General features: G+C 43.4%; 5 protein-coding genes across 5 annotated transcripts; 2 read left to right on the top strand and 3 right to left on the bottom strand.

Moving 5' to 3' along the window:
- Positions 1-80: 80 nt before the first annotated feature.
- On the bottom strand, positions 81-1,475 carry LOC126564976 (secretion-regulating guanine nucleotide exchange factor). The gene is made up of 3 exons (XM_050222110.1): positions 1,464-1,475; positions 440-1,392; positions 81-189 (listed from the first exon to the last, which is right to left on the bottom strand). Exons 1-3 carry the CDS (start codon positions 1,473-1,475, stop codon positions 108-110), a joined length of 1,047 nt encoding a protein of 348 aa, XP_050078067.1. The 3' UTR covers positions 81-107.
- A 444-nt stretch (positions 1,476-1,919) lies between these two features.
- On the top strand, positions 1,920-2,752 carry LOC126560366 (uncharacterized). Its single transcript, XM_050216327.1, has 2 exons — positions 1,920-2,149; positions 2,223-2,752. The coding sequence occupies exons 1-2, from the start codon at positions 1,927-1,929 to the stop codon at positions 2,750-2,752; spliced, it is 753 nt and encodes a 250-aa protein (XP_050072284.1). The 5' UTR covers positions 1,920-1,926.
- Positions 2,753-3,111: 359 nt separating this feature from the next.
- On the bottom strand, positions 3,112-4,456 carry LOC126564755 (uncharacterized). The gene is made up of 2 exons (XM_050221855.1): positions 4,337-4,456; positions 3,112-4,245 (listed from the first exon to the last, which is right to left on the bottom strand). The coding sequence occupies exons 1-2, from the start codon at positions 4,454-4,456 to the stop codon at positions 3,112-3,114; spliced, it is 1,254 nt and encodes a 417-aa protein (XP_050077812.1).
- Positions 4,457-5,388: 932 nt separating this feature from the next.
- On the top strand, positions 5,389-15,576 carry LOC126564836 (protein pelota). The gene is made up of 8 exons (XM_050221953.1): positions 5,389-5,429; positions 5,506-5,602; positions 5,673-5,819; positions 5,888-6,295; positions 6,368-6,437; positions 6,499-6,691; positions 15,285-15,391; positions 15,467-15,576. The coding sequence occupies exons 1-8, from the start codon at positions 5,389-5,391 to the stop codon at positions 15,565-15,567; spliced, it is 1,164 nt and encodes a 387-aa protein (XP_050077910.1). The 3' UTR covers positions 15,568-15,576.
- Positions 6,814-10,048, bottom strand: LOC126565307 (uncharacterized). The gene is made up of 2 exons (XM_050222474.1): positions 9,432-10,048; positions 6,814-6,991 (listed from the first exon to the last, which is right to left on the bottom strand). The coding sequence occupies exons 1-2, from the start codon at positions 10,046-10,048 to the stop codon at positions 6,871-6,873; spliced, it is 738 nt and encodes a 245-aa protein (XP_050078431.1). The 3' UTR covers positions 6,814-6,870.
- Positions 15,577-17,894: the final 2,318 nt, after the last annotated feature.

The following is a 17,894-nucleotide window of genomic DNA, read 5'->3' as shown; positions in this document are numbered from 1 at the left end:
ATACGCTTATCATTCCGTTCAGGGATTTTGTTAATAAATGGTAGGCCACTAAACGTCTCGTGCGTTGAACGAAATCAGTTTGAAGAATGAATTATGGTTGTACGTTGTTACGTGAATGCCATCGTAAAACCAGCACCACAAACCACTTTCGATACGGGCCGGGGGAGATCTATTACCGTTGGGAACCATCTGTAAAAAAAAGAAACGAATGAAAAATGGAACATATAATAATGCTTTACAGATCTTTTGTATTTTGCTACAGAATAAGCATCTATAATTAGGATCTGGAAAGATGCATGTTTAGATTATAAGACATTGTTGGTTTGAGGCTCTCCTATGTATCTGAAGATACGCCGAATACGCGGGGATAATGAATTTGCCGAAGAAACTATAGGACTTATGCATGATAAGTAAGTGACAGTATATGATTGAAACTTACACATTTTCTGTTCCTCCCGTTCCGCAATTGCCATGTTCGTTCCAGCCCCAACAAGCCACTTGTCCATCTTTCGTGACTACGGCTCCGTGTTGTGATCCCAAGCTTAAGTCCTTCACCACCATATCGTCCGTTTCTAGTCGAAGCTTTTGCGGGAGAGAAGAAAACTGACCCGGTAGTCCAAGCTGTCCGTAATTGTTTCTTCCCCAAAGGTATACCGCACCATTCACCGTAAGACATCCGGAGTGTGTCCATCCCGACTCGAGCTTAATCACATCTTCCGGTATGGTATAATCTTCTAAGCACTGGCCATGTTTACCATCTCCGAGGCAGTTAATTTTCCGATCACCAATCACCAATACCAGATGATTGTCACCGCTAACCACATCCCGAACCGATGCACGGTCCGAAATGCATCGAATCGTCAAGTTCGTTGCCGGTTCCGCCGGGTAATCGTTTGCAAGGAATTTACATTTTCCCAACACCCATACTTTTCCACTTTCCATCAATACAACCATATACTGTAGTCCGAAAGCGACTTTCAAAACTCGTCCTTCATCTGGCAGCGTGAGCCGTGTTGGTGTGGGAATATTCTTTATTCCTGGGACCGCTATCTGCTGCCAAACGTTAGATCCCCATACAAACAGCTCACCGAATGCATTGATTCCGGCCGATACATCCCATCCGGCGTATAGCTGTTGGAACCCATATTCACCGACCAGTTCAAAATGGAGACAATCATTCAGATGGCCCATTCCAAGCTGACCACGGTTATTCCATCCGCAAGCATACAACTTTCCATCGGTCGTTCCTATCAGTGTATGTCCTCCACCAGCAGACGCAACGAGGATTTCCTCTCCACGGAACGGCACTCCCTCGCCGCCGGTCAATGGTTGTGGCTTGTCGCATTGTTCCGACGCATAGCCTAAACCCAGCTGAGCATGACTATTGGCACCCTGGAGTAGGAAACAGTACACGGCACAATTAAATCACCATTTAAAGTCCTTTCGCTCCCGGTAAAACCTACCCAGGCGAACATATGTGTGTTTGTTGTTTGTTGTTATTCACTGCGTTTCGTTCTGCTGTCACAAGTGTCAAATTCAAATTAGTCAAAATGGGCGTTGCAAGATGTTTAAAAAAAAGTGTAGTGCGAAAATGTACCCTAATTAAATCCTTTTTTAGTAAGAAAACTCCTCCATTTTACCTGTAATTAAACTTAGATCATTAGGTTAACTCCTTTGTTACCCGAATTAATACCTGTGTGATTTTTTTTACAAAATAGTTTTCGTTTACATGTGCGCCACATAAGCCCATTTTGTGTATCCCTGGCAAAAACTATTTGTTTATTTACATTCAGTGGATTCAGGATAGAGAAGTAAACAGACTGCCGAATGGCTGGATTTCTGTTCGCATAGATCTATTTTTACACCAGCTTTGTGCATTTTATTGAAAGATAGTGATATATTCTGTTTTCGTTTTAAAATTTAAAAATGCCCTGTATGTTTGAGGCCTGTAAAACGAACCAGCAAACAATGAAGAAGAATAACCAGGAAAACATTCGTTTCATTTCCTTCCCAACCACGGATTTCGCAAGCGAACAGATGAGAGCGTTGGCCAAAAAGCGGCTCTACTGGTGGTGTCGCATATGTGGAGTAGATTTCACTACAACGCTCATCAATCAGTTGCACATTTGTTCGCGTCACTTCTATAAAGGTAAGGTGCTTGATAATTAAAAGTTCACAGGGGAAATAATAGAGTAATGTTTTTTTTCCAACTACCGACACAGGAAACAGTGCACCACTGTGGGATGTGCATAATCCGGACTGGGTTCCAAGTTTATACATCCCCCAAAGCGCTCGCGATCGAGTGGATGTATCAACGGAAGAGAGCTGCGAAGAATTCATTCGAAACGAACAGCTTACGGAGGAATCCATCGCTAATCCACTGCTCGATCGTAGGCCAGATAGTTCAGCCCTTCGTGCGCTACTTATTGACGAGATCATTGCATATCCGATCGGACGAACTTACTTTCTGTTGGACGATGAGAGCAAACGTTCAGCTCCGTACAACGTGAAGCAACTGTCGAAAGAGCTAAAGCGATATCTGTCGAAATCAACCCCAATCGGAAGAATGGTACTGGAACCACACGCCCAAGACTGTCCTCCAAGAATGTTTTCGTCCAACGGAACGGTTACGGAGTTAGATTTATCGAAACCACCACGATGGGAGACGGAAAAGATTATCATGCGACTACAGAACAGTATGCTAGAGCTGATAAACGTATTGGATGGGGATGACACTGTAACACAAAGTTGAGCCTATTTTTGCCTTTTTGATTTGCAGAATTGAAATCGATTTATTAATTTGCTGTAAAATTTATTTAAAAAAAATTAAAACATAAAAGAGAAATGCGAAAAAGCTTGTGTGTGTGAGTATTATGTGGCGGTTTTTTTTCTGGTTTTGTGCTTGCGAATAAGGAGAACGAGACCACACACACGGGGAAACATTATACTACGCCTATTTGAATGTTACGTTGCGTATAACGTAATGTACGAAGCTTTTCCCTATCGGAACTCGTTCCAACGGCCCCCTTTCCGGGAGATCTACAACATCCTAGATCCTAGCCAGCTTACATCACAATCACTAATCGGAAAATTTTGAGCTTGCTCTCTCGCTTACGGATAAAAAGGATTCCGGTACGACGCACTAATACCAAGATGGTTCCGTTCATGGGCGATCAATTCTACCCGAAAGCGAAAACGTTTCGAGCAACAAGAACATACATACTTTTGTCCCGTTTGCTGCCATGCAGTTTGAAACGCTTCATCGACATCCGCTTCCTCTACCTTGACTTCTGCCTTTATGTCCTGCTGTACCATCGTCGGTGATGACTGTTGCTGTTCATCCTCGTCATCGATAGGCTCCTCCTTAATTATCACATCTCTCTCCTGCTTTACTATCTTTACCATCTCCTCCCGTTGGCACTCACGTTGATTGACTATTCGTGTACCTTCGCTCCTTTCCACCTGTCTCGTCGATTGTTCCCTTACCTGCAATATCTCCTTCTCGCCACTAACCGATCGCCTAGGGATGATTTGATACTCGAGCATTATGCCAGTCCCGGTTGCAAGTCGTCCATCACCCGAACAATCGATCGTACCGCTACTATGCTCAAGGATATCACTCACATCCAACGCCTCATAAAAACTATCGTCCAGTGTCATGGTACTCTCCTCAATGCGGGGCGATCGGATAATGTTAATGCTCGGCTCAATGTTTGCAATGTCGAGAAATTTTTCATGCTCCAGCTGATGCAGCTTCAAACATTCCGCCGAATAGAACTGCTTCGAACAGTGCTCACACTTTCCGACCGGTTCCTTCTTCACCTTATACTTCATCGTGTACGTTTTCTCGCACTTGGTACGATCGAATGTGATGTCGAAAATGTCCTCCCCTTCCTCAACCGTACAGTCAAGCTGCACGATATGCTCCCCATCGCCAACATCCTCCTCCTCCTCACCGAAATCACCCACAAACCAAGCATTCTGCTTGAGATTCATTTCCGCCTCGGGTTCCGGCTCCTGGCGCAGATCGATATCACACTTCCCCTGCTCGGTGTGTGATTTTTCGTGCAACTCGAGAAAATCCGGATTAGCAAAGCAACTGCCACAGTCGAAGCACCTGTACAGGAGACTCTTCCGCAGCCGCAGCTTCACATTGTACGTGCGCACCTTCGTACGATCGATTCCATCCGTTTTTTCGGTGCTTTTCTGTAGCGATGCAATCTTCGCGAGCACTTCCGCTAATTTCTAGCAACAAAGTGTTAATGCAGGAAAAAAAAAAGAAATTTAAACGCTCAGCTCTCCAGCACGCATATAGACGACTTCAGCTTTTTCTTACCTCCTCGCCTGTCTTGAGCGTACGCTTGGAACGGTTCCGATACTGTCGGATCGGATTGACCAGTGGTTCGAAACTTTCCAGCGATTCCAGCTTAAAGTCCGTGCACGGTTCCTTCGCCATCGTTTCCGTGTGGTTCGCCCGGGTTCTTGGGAGATTTGGGCAGCGTGCAGGTTGTTTAACGCAACCGAGCGCTGTGTTGTAATTTCGTGTGCGTCTGCTCTTTCTGATCTTTTTTTCTTTTATTGTGTTACCTCACGTCACGCCAACGAGGAACGGTCAGGACCAGAGGGCGAAGGATTCGCAGCGTAGCGAGAGGAAGCAACACCACATCCAAGCCAAATGTAAACAACACTCGTTGTCACAAAAGTGCAATTTAAATGGCATCGCTGGTGGCTGTTTATGGTAACTGGTTCGATACTGCGATTCATTCCTTCTACTACAAACTTGTACAAGTAGAAGAGTTTAAATAGTTGTTTAGTTATTAAAGTTATTTTGTATTGCAAAAATCTTCCTTTATATCATATCCGCCAATAGAAAAATAAATTGAAATTCATCTTATTTCACTGTCATCCACGCTACTGTGTATCTTGCATTGTCAGCAAAGAGCGCTTTTCAAACAAATGGAAGCAATTCGATTTTAATTTAAAATTTGGGAAAACCTACAAGATACAACAAACATTTAAGTATGGAAAACACAATTTCTTCTTAAATAAATACCTATTCCAAGCGGAAAATCTGGTTCTTAGCAAAAGCAATGAACTGTTTTCATATCCATCGAGACGTCAAACACTCTGGCCTGCGCTCGTTGTGGACGATCCGCTGCCCAGTGACATTTCATCAAAACAGCAAATAATTTCGAACGTGGAAAGTTGGTCGGTCCCTTGTACGTGCTCCTTCTTGATGCGATCAAAACAAATTACCGGCAAAAATGTGCAGAATTTTACCGAGAAAAGTGCACCGCCAGCAGCATTTGTGACCGCTTAATGAACAGCGACCAGTAAGCTAAAACCCGCCAGCAACCAGCACAGCACAGTGTGTGTATCGAGCGAAAGATGAAGCTGGTCCGAAAGAACGTCGACAAAACGGGCGATGGGTTTGTATTACTTCCCTCTGCACATCCAGTACAGTTTGTTTTACTACAACAAAGTTCTTGATTTACCCTATTGCAGGAGTGTTACGCTCGTTCCCGAAGAACCGGAGGATATGTGGCACGCATACAATCTTATCGCGGAAGGTGATCAAGTCCGTAGCAGCACTATCCGGAAGGTAACGAGTTGAACCGTACATTCGTTGTAACCGTAATTATATCCTTTGTCCTTTTCTGTTCCACATCTAGGTACAAAATGAATCCTCCACCGGGTCTTCGAGTAGTAGCCGTGTGCGGACGACACTCACGATAAGCGTCGAAACGATATACTTCGATACGCAGGCTCAAGTGCTGCGCCTGAAAGGCCGCAACATAGAGGAAAATCAGTTCGTAAAGGTTTGTACCAATGCGCGGAAAATTGTACAGCTGCTCATTCAACCTTCTCCATACCATTTTTTCTACAGATGGGGGCCTATCATACGATCGATCTCGAGCTAAACCGTGCGTTTACGCTCATGAAACCCGAATGGGACACGATCGCGCTGGAACGCATCGAAATGGCTTGTGATGTAACGCAGAATGCGGATGTGGCCGCGGTAATTATGCAGGATGGGCTGGCACACGTGTGTCTGATCACCTCCAGCATGACGCTGGTACGGAGCAAAATCGATGTAGCGATACCTCGCAAACGCAAGGGGAACGTACAGCAGCACGAGAAGGGATTGAACAAGTTCTACGATGCCGTCATGCAGGGTATACTGCGGCATGTTAATTTCGAGGTGGTAAAATGTATTTTGATCGCATCGCCTGGTTTTGTGAAGGATCAGTTCTACGAGTATATGTTCCAGCAGGCGGTAAAGACTGACAACAAGGTAATCGATTTGAGGAACAAATAAGGGACATTTGAACATTTTTTAAAACATTTTATTCGTCCATTTTTGCAGGTGCTGATAGAGAATAAAAGTAAATTTATGCTGGTTCATTCGTCCTCCGGATTCAAGCACTCTCTAAAAGGTAAAGCAAACAAACATTGTATTAAACCATCATTGAGCATAATTTGTTTCCCACCCCGCAGAGGTGCTTCAAGATCCAGCCGTGATCGCAAAAATGTCTGACACAAAGGCGGCCGGCGAGGTGAAAGCGCTGGAATGTTTCTACACCACGCTGCAGCTCGAACCCGCGAAGGCTTTCTACGGCAAAAAGCACGTCTGCAAGGCGGCCGACGCACAAGCCATCGAGATGTTGCTGATTTCGGACAATCTTTTCAGGTCAGTAGGCAACAGATTTTTGCTTATTTTTTAAACTATTTGTATTTTTATACACTTTTTTCCTCTATGGAGATGCTTCGGATCTCCTCCGAAAATGGGAACATGTAATACCAGTCTCTAGTCTTAAAACATATTTGTAGGATGGGGTTTTGGATATGATTCATTAAGTTTCATGCGCCCTAAATCTGCAACGGTGGCAGTACGAACTGATCCATACGTTGATCGTATCCGAAGATGTTGCGATCGTAACTTCGCTGATTGGTCAACCGATTGTCCAGCAGCTTGTGTTGATTGGAATATCTGGGAAAGGGGAGAAAGAGAGACGATTAAAGTGATTAATTTATTGATCATAAATATTGTTGCTGAAGAACACACACTACGTACTCGGAGGACGTTTAAATCCCTCACAAAGTTACTTATCAATTTCAAAATGGTTTCAAGGTATCGATTTGTCCTTCCGAAAGGACACAATTGAGTGGGAATATAAAAAGAAGATTTTACCGTGACCTTTTTCGTTCCGTGCCATGCTTCCCGAAGAACGGCGGATACATATAAGGCACACTTCTCAGTCGAGCACCCCAATTGTTATTCAATATCAATTGTCGCATCCGTCGGTCGTATCATGGACAAACGCGCGTATTCACGAGCAGTATAACGTGTCCATAAAAGGTTACATTGTGTGTCGCGCACCGTCTCCCGAAATTAAAGTACCAACAAAAAGCGAAAACGCGAATTTCGTTTCTTTTAATGTATCGTATCCGCAAAAGGGAACCCACCCACCATTAACCAATCGCGCAATTGATTGAACGTCTTATGCGCTTAATTTGATTACCGACCCAACCAGGCGGCGTGTGTAGGAGACGTACGGGGCGAGTATCGATTGTTTTCGGTCACGCTAGGATTGCTGGGTGGAGAGCATTTTTTTAAATTTAATTTTGATTGGGAACACCACACACCCTGCAATTACTAAAGTAGTAACGCGAACGATTCGCTTTGCCCTGAAGCCTGTGGCCACAGTAGGCACAGAAATAAGCATACGGCTGAATTCATGGTAAATAAATTGATCAATTTACCACAGACCACCGAGCTCTTGTGGAGAAGAGATCCCCCATCCCTCAAGTGCTCCATGCTAATTGAGCCCCCTGAAGTACAGTGGATGGGGAAAATCTCAAGTATCCGGCAAAGCTTAAGCACGTTTGCATCGATAAGTCACTCAAGTAGCCACTTATATTAGCTCAATTACCGAGCACTGGGTCGTTCTTATCGGTAAATCCCACCCCAAAATACCCGGGTGCTAATGCAATCGTAATTGACCGAAGCGCGCTTTTGAATATTATGCTTGGTATCAGTGCAAAAAAAGAGTGATAAGGAATGAATCGAAAAAGGAAGACAACATGTCCTCTACTTATCACTTCTGCTGCTGGAGTTGGTCAACATTCCATCATAAAATGTGGGACCCCGTTTTGTGGGGCAAGACTAAATTTGACGGATGACGATAGAAATGCCACATATAATATACAATTGAATTTATACAATTTTCATCGATTCCTACGTCCGAGAATTTTTTTTACTAAATTAGAGACGTTTGCGATGCAGTGAAGCTTCTGTTCTGAGCAATTAATTGGACTTGCGAAGAAACCTTGTTGTCGAAGAGACATCGTCATCCCAGAGGTCTTGGTCGCGCAAGAGACCTCCTCATTCAAGAGACATCGCTGTCCCATAGACCTTGTCGTCCCAGCGACCTCTTCGTCATCGTCCATCGACACACGAAAAATATTAGGGTGGATCAGTAGGACACAGGTCCATCACATTAGTCATTTTCTGCACTAAATATATCAGTAAATATTTCCGCTATTCCTCTCGTTACATCATTACACCCCGATAAGACACTTCTGCAACCAGCTGCTGGGTGGTTACGTTATCGGAATGCATGTTTTTTTGCAGAATTGCTACGCTTTACGGCCTCCTCCCACTTGACAAACCACCCACTTTCTAGTGTTTTGATAATGCGGGACATGCCACTTTCTAGTCCGGCGTGTAATGAATGTCCGCGGTATCATTAACAATCCAATCGCAAGTTTGAGTTTTACTCAGAGCAACAACTTTTTGGAATGCATAGGAAGTCGTGAGCGCATGACTCTCTCAGAGGCGAAAATAATTTCAAACCCAAAACGAAATAGGCGAATTCTTCCCTATCGTTTCAAACAAACCAATGCCCTGGGTGTCGCTTTCAAACCTGTGCCAAAAACGCTTTCAATGAAGCGTCCACCAATCCGCTTCCAAATCATTATGCAAAAAGGCCTGAATGTCTAGTGTGCGATTAAAACACACTGCGCCTCTGCTGACCCAGCAGCACCACCACCACCAACTGTTGTTGGTTGGTTGGTGTGACCCATTTGCATACTTGCCAATAGAGTTTTCTGTTTTTGCTTTTGTTTTCAGTACAATCCGGCCCCCAAAGCAAGGCACACGATTTAAACTAGTTCATCCCCACCCAGGGTTTAGGGTTTATTTTGCTTGAATAAATGTAAATGTTGATCCACGTTGGTTAGAAGTGTGTGAAGTTGAAGTTTGTTCTACTTCTGCATTCCTCCAAACGCTTCCATCATCTGTCCACAACGATCAATCAAATTCACACTGTTTCGTGTGCGTCCCATATGTTCAAAGTCTTATCTAAATGAACAGACCAGGGAGAAGGGAAGACTGTTGGGCGTTACAACGCTCTCGCACCCACACCCACCTGCATTGTTGGTGTAAAACGAGCGAACCCTCGGCGGAGACTTCTGGAGGTCCCAAACCGGATCGTCGCGCGCTAGCGGTTGGTTGATGGCGCTGCATACTGCTACGGGCACTAAGCAACCGTGAAGGAGGTGATGTTAACGATCTGCTTCGATCTATCTGCAGCCCACTGTGTGCCGCCATACCGGTCGAGCAGTACCACCCGCCGGCTGTACCAAACGAGTTCCGACCGGTATCACGAGTTGATCCCGAAATCCGATGTGGGGGTGATTTACTGCAACGGCCTCCAGTACTACTGTTGCTGCTGCTGCTGTACCTTGGTATCGTTGTTATATCATGTTCCGTTTTATTGCTTGCTCTCCTGCTGTTACTGGTGACGATAGATCCGTGACGATCATCGTTATTGCCGGTGGGAAATGTGGCTCCAACTCCACCATTTCGTACCGAAAGATTGTATAAGCATTTGTTCTGCTTACTATTGCTAGCGCCATTATTAGATTTGCTTAGATTGAAACGATCTGCGGCCGTTCGATGCATCGTGGTGAAATGGGACGTTAACAAGGGTAGCCCAGTAGCTCCGATGTAGTAGTCCGGCTTACGTTCCGTTGCTGAGGGCATACTTTCAAGAAACCAAAGAGAGTGAGAAACTCCCAGGGCCAGATAAGCAAAAGAATGGAATTCTTGCGGAACTTCAAATGCTTTTCCCAGCTTCTAGCGCACTGACTCCAAGGTCAACGACTCCACTGCTCTCCGCGGGCGGGCGGGGTGCATCGGTGATCTTTTTCCGTTTCGGTGGTTTATTGTTGCTGTGTCTTGAACGGCTTGAAGCGAATCTAGTGAAGTCTTGAGTGGAGAATGTGCGTTGCGCACTGAGGAAAAGGTGGGCCACTGTAACGAGGAACGGGAATAGAAGAAAAGGTAATTCAGCATTATTAAGCTAAACCAGGCTTTCGGTGAGTTATTGGGGCAAAGTGGTGCGTCGATTAAGTGCAGTCAAGGAACTCAGATCTCGTAGTCGTAAAATTATTGGAATAAGCGCGATTTTGTAGGGTTCCCTCTTGTAGAGAACGAACTTTGTTGACACGCAATCTTCGAAAAGATCGTACCACAAAGATATCGAGAAACCAGAGGGGAAGTTATTGATGCAAAACGGACCCCTTCTAGGCGCGTTGTGACACGCTATCTTTATCCATCTCTAATTACAGCGCTACGATCTTTGCGTTCGTCTAGTTACACAGCACCCATGCAATCGTCTATGTCTAGCAGTTTCGTGCTGATGTTCGTGTCGTATGGATGTTTTTTTATGCAATGTGTAACCTCCTGTTCTATGCAAAGGTAGCAAGATAAGGGCATTACCAAGTCCAGGCCATTGTTAAACTATACTCTTGTTCCGGGAAGTTCGAAAGGTGATAAGTATACGTTTACGTGTCTAAAGTCGAGATCATCGTCATCACCCGCGGGCACTGCATTTCATAGCGGCGTGATCATTAACATTACGGTTGACTCAGAGAGCAGACCTTTTACTTCTGATCTCAACCACGGGGATTTGAATCACGTTCACAAAACGACATAACGACGTGGAATTCCATCACCCAGACCTTGACAGAGAGTGGGAGAATCTACCGCGGTTGTCACTAAAAGGACGCGATAAGAATTTTAATCTATCATCTGTGTACACACATCACCATTCAGGCACCAGCAGGCAGGAACACAAAAACTCTCGCAAAGGTGTCTACCACGGTATGTAGGCAGAGGACAGCACAGGACGTTTTGTGTGGCGAAAACCGGATCGTCGACGAATATGAGTGACTTTTTAATGGATCCATGGAATGTGTGGGGTTTTTGTTTTGTATCGCGAGCATACTGGGGTCCACAACGCATGTCCAAGATTGGGTAGGATTTGCGTACTCCCACTACAATTCTTGGTCGATTCTAGACCACGCGCGCGCACGCCAAACAAACTGTGAGGGTCTGAAGAATTTATTCTACCACACCGGTTGTAGGGGGAGATCACATTTCGTTCCAAGAGATCAGAGAGTCCAACAGAACACCATCTCGCATAGGTGATCTACGTGTAGACAAGGCCATGATGCCATGATTTGTTTCTATGGGAACGATCATTTGTAGCACCGCTAGTAAGTCGCTGCTAGCTAATTGCAGTTCCAGTGATCTGCGGCCTACTTCAACTAGTTACAAGTTGAATGACTACATCAGACACATGGCAAGTCCTCATTCTAGAAGTCATTGGATCTTTGTAGATTTTCAATGTTCTTTGCATCACTTTTTTCTTCTCCAGCGTGAAGCAAAACCTTTAACCGCCTATGTGTGGTCACCATTGCTTAAAAGAGCCCTGATTTCCGCACTTTTTCCCACCAGAGAAAGCGAGCGTGACAGATCGATTTTGTATAGCTAATGGTTGTTGCTGCTGCTGCTGCTGTGGTGCAGTTTACATCAATTAACCCGACACGCTGGGACGACGAAATCTCTCCCCGTGGTGCAATTGAAAACCATGTGCGCGCATCATTAGCCGTTGGAGCGGCAGCAGACACATAAGAAAACATTGGAAAGAAGCGACACACGCGACTTTCTCCTCCCGGAGCGCGCACATTTCGCCACACATATTATTCACTGGGGTTGGTTTGGTCGTCGTCTTTCAAACAAACATACTCAACGCACGTGCCACATAGACGATGGCGTAGAGCAACAAAGCTGACGACGGAAATACAAACTTCACATCACATTTCCTACAGCTGCACTGCACTCTGTGTTCACACGAATTTAAAAATCGGCAAAACGTGACTTTCTACGCGAGACCCGAAATTTTAGACATCTTTTTTCTGTTTACCTTTTTGCTTACGTCTACGAGGGCGACTTTTACTTTTCTTTAGTTGTCACACAGTGTAGCATTTTTGTCTTATTTTCACTTTTTCTCTAGGCGCGTCTTATGATTTCACTCTTCTTCTTGTCGACACTTGAAGTTACTTCACGTTACTACATTCACAGCTACGATTCCATGTATTGCAACCAAACAAAATGAAATACCGGAATCCCCAATTCTGGAAAATAGAAGCATTGCGGATCTCCCGTAGCAATTTGAACCGGTTGCTGCGATCACGCGTCCCTTACTATTATTGATGCGCGGCGTAGAAGTACGCGCGAACGCGAACGGTTTAAGCGCGGGTATGGTAGGGATGGGCAAGCATGGCTTTGGAATGCAAATAGCGATATTTTATGTAGTAAATCTTATGAAAATTTCCATTCACGAATCTTTTTCAGAGCCTTATAAGAGCTGTGACAGAAGTCCTAAAAACTTCAGATCGAGAAGATCTGAGCGCCATCTTTTACCACTTCAATCATTTATTCAATCTCATTTTGGGCCTCCTCCAAGACTTCACTTTCCAGACATACGTCCTCTCAACGGTGACTAAGAGAGTTTCGTCAATTAAAGATAGGTTCTCTAGGGTCGATGTCTCAGTGGTTCGTTTGAGTACATCACATATAGCTACTGTTTGCTGGTGATAACAACATCATTTTGGTTTTCCCAATAGAACAGCATTGGTGAAAGACAATGGCGCCGGTCTTTACATGGCTGGTCCGGGCTTTAAATCCGACCTGGATCGTTCCCCCATAGTGAGGACAGACTATCCATTTACGCGGTATCAACAAGGCTAGTAAGTCATTTGATGGCTGACATGGCCTAGGAGGTCATCAAGTCAAGAAAGAGAAGACTATTAGAGCAGATTATAAAATATAAATCTTTATTATTTGACTGTTTGTGTGAATTTTGTTTACAAAGAGAACTTGCACAACTTTTATATTAAAAATGGAGGCTTTAAAAATATTATAAAAGCAATAATGCAGGAAAAAATCGTTTTTTTAATTAAGTTTGTTAAAGGTTTTAATAAAATAGGTGTTTCAATTCCATTTTGCCCATCTCTAACGCCCAGCAAATAGGATAGGAGAGAAATGTGAGCGAACCGGTTCGCTCACGGAATTTTCTTGCTTACTTTTTCTCTCTCCCTTTACCGCTCTCTATCTCTCGCTGTTAGTCTGCTGAGACCGGTTTCCGACTGTCCGGTGGCGGTAAACCGGTTCAACAATGAATTCCCGTTGATCCACATAGAAACCATTTGGTTCTGATCTTTAATGTTTTGCGATGCTGGTGGGGATCTTATTTATGCTTAGTATAATAGCTAAATTGGTCAACAGCTTAAGAATTATCTTTAAGGCTCTTTTAGACGGGAGAAGGCTTCTGCATAACCAAATTTGAAGGTAGTCGAGATGTTCCGAAGAACTAATGCTCCCTAGACAGTGAGGCCTTGTTGAGAAATTCCTGGCGGCCATTTAATGGAGCCTCTCAGGAAAGAAGACCCTCTAGAATAGCCTTTCGAAGAGACAATAATTCTAATTTGTCCAATTTCTGATCTCTTATCCCAAAAGAAGTTTTCCAACATTGCATTTTTGCACTCCCCTTATCCTACGGTACATGATAATCGCCCAAGCAAACATACCTCCCGATCAATTACTATTCCATTTTTAACGGTCCCATCCAGCGTAAAACCGGTCTGCAGACTATCGTTGCTACTAGCAAACGGTATATATGTTGCAACAAGAGCATTACTGTCGATCCACTGGACCTAAGGGTGTAAGTGGCGTAACAGATATTTCTTCTTTTGGCACACAGATTCGCTTCAAAAGATTGGGCAACCCCCATCAGGGCACGGGCGACCCGGGGCGACCCGGGCGGGCTAATAATTGCTTCAATCAACAAAGCTGCCGCGAACGCGACAAAATGGTGTCCAAATTATTTCTTGCCATATTTTGCAGGTGCTGTTCCACTTGCCTGTTGTTGTCACCTAGAAGAGGTGTGATGCTGAGTTGGTAGAGGAACCTGTGCAGATTATAATGACCCTGATGTATTCCATTTGGTTCTTCGAGCAACGCACAATGTCCAAAGAGAATGCCAGAATGCATCCGGAGGAATGCATGCTCTTCTTTATAACACGCACACTTTCACTTTTAAATCGTTTGCTGTAAACAAAATAGATGTTTCGCCCTCGGTAAGATTTACGCGAACCGTACTGTTCCACCCTCTGACTGAAGCATACGATCGAACGTTGTTTATCCGCTGCTAGAGAAGATCCCGGTCTGCTACACATGGTGCAGGTAGTCCTCTAGTTTCATCAGCCAGCGTTTAACGTTTGGAGGGACGGTTTTTGTTGGGCATGTGCTGTCAGGAAAATTGGAAAATGGGGTTGAAAACCTAAAACTGATGGGTCTTATAAATAGATCCTCGGGTGTCTTTACTCTAGCTCGGCCACAAAACACACCGCTCATAAATCGTCAGCGTTGCGATGGTCACGTTTTCCGTGTTTACTAGATTGCCGTGAATGAGAGAGAGCCGCGAGAACGGGGTGTTTCGTCTAAAATCTGGTTATTAGATCAAGAAAAGATTCTATTTGTAGCGAAAGGCCACATCTGTGTCAAGAATACACCTGTTATTTTGAAATAAATTGGGGAAAAAATTGGAAGTATTGGAGGTAGTTCCACACAAACATGTTGGAAGATTCACAAACATTCAGATATTTGAGGAAGCTACCCTTTTGTGTAAAGTGATTCATCGGCGGAAAGGTTATTTCGTTGTAGCAAAAAAAAAAGTGGCGTCGCGTTCCCTATTTTTAGCGCATTTTGCTTTTCCGTGATTTGTAAACGTCTAAATGGCGTCTAAGACATGGTGGCGGCTTCTGTGCCAAAGTTCACACACGATTTCGTCACAATGCCAATGCAATGTTGTAAACAGAGCTCTAATGGCTTTCTTTGCCTCCTTCCGAATTTGTCTTCCTTCTCCACACAGATGCCAGGACGTTGCCACACGCAAAGAATATGTGCAGCTGGTGGAATCGGTCCGTGACTCGGGTGGTGAGGTTAAGATATTCTCCAGCATGCACGTCTCCGGTGAACGTAAGTCTTCGTACTCTATATGCCATCCAGATTTTCCTGAACAAAAATCTAACTTTATTGTCTGTCCGGTTTTAGAACTCGCTCAGCTCACCGGAGTGGCAGCCATCCTACGCTTCCCAATGCCAGAACTCGAGGACAGCGATGATGAGGGTAGCGATGGGTCGGATTCGGATTGAACGATGTGCTCCTCGTGTTTGTGGCGTATTCGCGTGTAGAGAGACTTAAGGAGGACTTGGCGAGATCATATTATTGGCATCAATAAGCTTAGAGCGGTTTGTGTTTATTTTTTAATGTTTGTTTATGCGCCTGTAATGTTTTGTATTATTTTATCAACACATTACAACAACAAAAATCAATCAATCAAAACGGCCGAGAAAGCTTCAAAGGGACGCAAGCAATACTAGCTAGGTACAGTGTCCATTTAGACAAGCTAATATACTTTGTTTTACAATATTCAACTTTTTTTTCGTGTGTGACAATATACTCATTGTGTTTTTTCTTTCCATTTACTCCTTTTTTTGTCAACATTATGAAAAAACGAAAAAAAAAACTCAACTCAACAACTCTCCATACTCTCCACGGTTATATGATATTAGGCGCGCACACATGTAAAGCTCAGAAAAAAAGGTAGGAAAATGTTAGGTAAATAAAATTATACCAGACCTCAGGATAATATAGCTACGGGCGCGGAGACGGTCTATTGTAAATAAAGTAACACACCCTTAACCGAACTACATCGAAACACTTCTAAAGTCATCAAGAATAAATACGCTCTGTTACATGTCCTTGGTCGACAGGGGAGAATCCGAACTTCTCTAATATCCACAGTTCAAATAATGTACAGAATCACAAAACTCTCTCCTAAGAGAATGATTTTATAACGATCCCTTGATGTTGTAAAGTAATTGTGGTGAATGCGGAACGAATACATTCATCCAAACTATACAAACTACATAGTAGCAAAAACAATGCTTCTGGGATTCTGAAGAAATTTGAGAAATTTTATCTGCTTTCTATATCATCCAAGAAAAAGAGGGAACTCTGAGAAGTTATCGGTCGGTTGAGGAACAAAAACAATGCGTCCCAATTGCCAGCCAGAGAGAGTAAACCAGAGAAAGACTTCCTACCGAAACGTCTGAAAGAAGTTTGCTCGCAAGTCGTCATTTCTACGTTTATCTTCCAAACCAAATCCAAACTCAATATTCCCCAGATGGATTGTCTTGTTATGCGAATGACACAGTACGGGTGTCTAATCTAATCCATATTGTATTTTTAAAGTTTCCCCGTAGACCGCAGCGGAGATATTGCAGGTCCACAAATTTTTATGTGAAACAATGGAACCCCCAGAAAGACTAGAAGTGAATGAAAATTCAAAATAATGAATAACATTTTCATAACATAACTTTATTTTCGGTTTTTTTTTGTTCTTTTTCATTACAAATTTTAGTAACAACAGTGTTGTGCTGAGTATAATAATTATTAACGATCTATTGATTAACAATTTTCGCTTTCGCTCCAAGTGCGTTTAACGCAGCATTTCCTATCTTTTCGGTCCGAATTCTCCATTTTCATGCCAAAAGTTTAGTCTGAGCCCAGGACAGAATTAAAGTCTGATCTTGTAATTGATGAAACCTCAAGTAGAGCTTCTCTGGTGACACTGAATTCAATTGTATCTGTAAGACGATCCTGTATAAGGCACTTGATGAGCATTTGAGGCTAATTGATGCAGATTCTTGAGTCCTGGCAGTTGTTCTTAGTTGCCTTGTGGGACAGCTACTGGATGGAAGATTTTTGGAAGGCACTTTTTTTTCGTATCATTCAGTTCTTGACAACTCTTGTTGCAATGCACCCTCTCTTTCTTTCTCTTCTGTGCCGATTTATACAATTAATATAAGTTATGTGTTACTGCAACCTATTTTTTCAAGGGGTGCACTTTTTTTAGCACGATTTTGCCCCTAATGATGATTCCTAATCACGTAAGTTTGTAAGTTCGACTAGTACAGTACATAAGTGTATGGGAGTATGTGTAGACAAAAGATAAATGAAATAATGCGATAAACAACAAGTTTATTGTATTGTAAGTTAATTGTTCTATGAAATCATGGGATGGGTGCGCTATTGAAAATTAAATTCGTTCGAGTCTGTTTAGCGCGTTTCAACAACAAAAAAGAAGAGTAAAAAAATGAAGAAAACTAGTGAATAAAAATTACTTAGCGCAACATTTGAACAACAGAAAAACAAAACCAAATCAACTGAATAATGTTTAAAGTGCAATTCTCCCCTTTGCTCTCTCGTACGCACTGGTTTTCGATGCTTCTTAATAATGTGTTAACCTTTAAGCAATTATATGTTTCGTTTCATCGTTACCGTCCTTTTTATATGCATCAGCTTCGCTGTCCTCTTTCTGGTTGAAGCATTACACACTTCAAGCAGGAAGCGAAACGATCAGGAACTCCGGTAACGGTCGTTTTTTTGCACACATATTCGAAGCAAGCCCATCGTG

Source organism: Anopheles maculipalpis, chromosome 3RL (genome assembly GCF_943734695.1).
Source record: "Anopheles maculipalpis chromosome 3RL, idAnoMacuDA_375_x, whole genome shotgun sequence".
NCBI classification, from domain to species: Eukaryota; Metazoa; Arthropoda; class Insecta; order Diptera; family Culicidae; genus Anopheles; species Anopheles maculipalpis.
Note: the sequence above shows the minus strand (reverse complement) of the source record. Positions and strands in the feature narration are given on the sequence as shown.

Excerpts from the sequence above, each read along its gene's own strand:
- LOC126564755 (XM_050221855.1), bottom strand. The coding sequence starts at position 4,456 with ATGGCGAAGGAACCGTGCACGGACTTTAAGCTGGAATCGCTGGAAAGT. Across the intron at positions 4,246-4,336 it reads CGCTCAAGACAGGCGAGGAG|AAATTAGCGGAAGTGCTCGC; the intron begins GTAAGAAAAAGC and ends CTTTGTTGCTAG.
- LOC126564836 (XM_050221953.1), top strand. The coding sequence starts at position 5,389 with ATGAAGCTGGTCCGAAAGAACGTCGACAAAACGGGCGATGG. Across the intron at positions 5,603-5,672 it reads GTAGCAGCACTATCCGGAAG|GTACAAAATGAATCCTCCAC; the intron begins GTAACGAGTTGA and ends TTCCACATCTAG. Across the intron at positions 6,296-6,367 it reads CGGTAAAGACTGACAACAAG|GTGCTGATAGAGAATAAAAG; the intron begins GTAATCGATTTG and ends CCATTTTTGCAG.
- LOC126564976 (XM_050222110.1), bottom strand. Across the intron at positions 190-439 it reads ACGGGAGGAACAGAAAATGT|ATGGTTCCCAACGGTAATAG; the intron begins GTAAGTTTCAAT and ends TTTTTTTTACAG.
- LOC126560366 (XM_050216327.1), top strand. The coding sequence starts at position 1,927 with ATGCCCTGTATGTTTGAGGCCTGTAAAACGAACCAGCAAACAATGAAG. Across the intron at positions 2,150-2,222 it reads TTCGCGTCACTTCTATAAAG|GAAACAGTGCACCACTGTGG; the intron begins GTAAGGTGCTTG and ends CTACCGACACAG.
- LOC126565307 (XM_050222474.1), bottom strand. The coding sequence starts at position 10,048 with ATGCCCTCAGCAACGGAACGTAAGCCGGACTACTACATCGGAGCTACT. Across the intron at positions 6,992-9,431 it reads GTTTTACACCAACAATGCAG|ATATTCCAATCAACACAAGC; the intron begins GTGGGTGTGGGT and ends CCCCTTTCCCAG.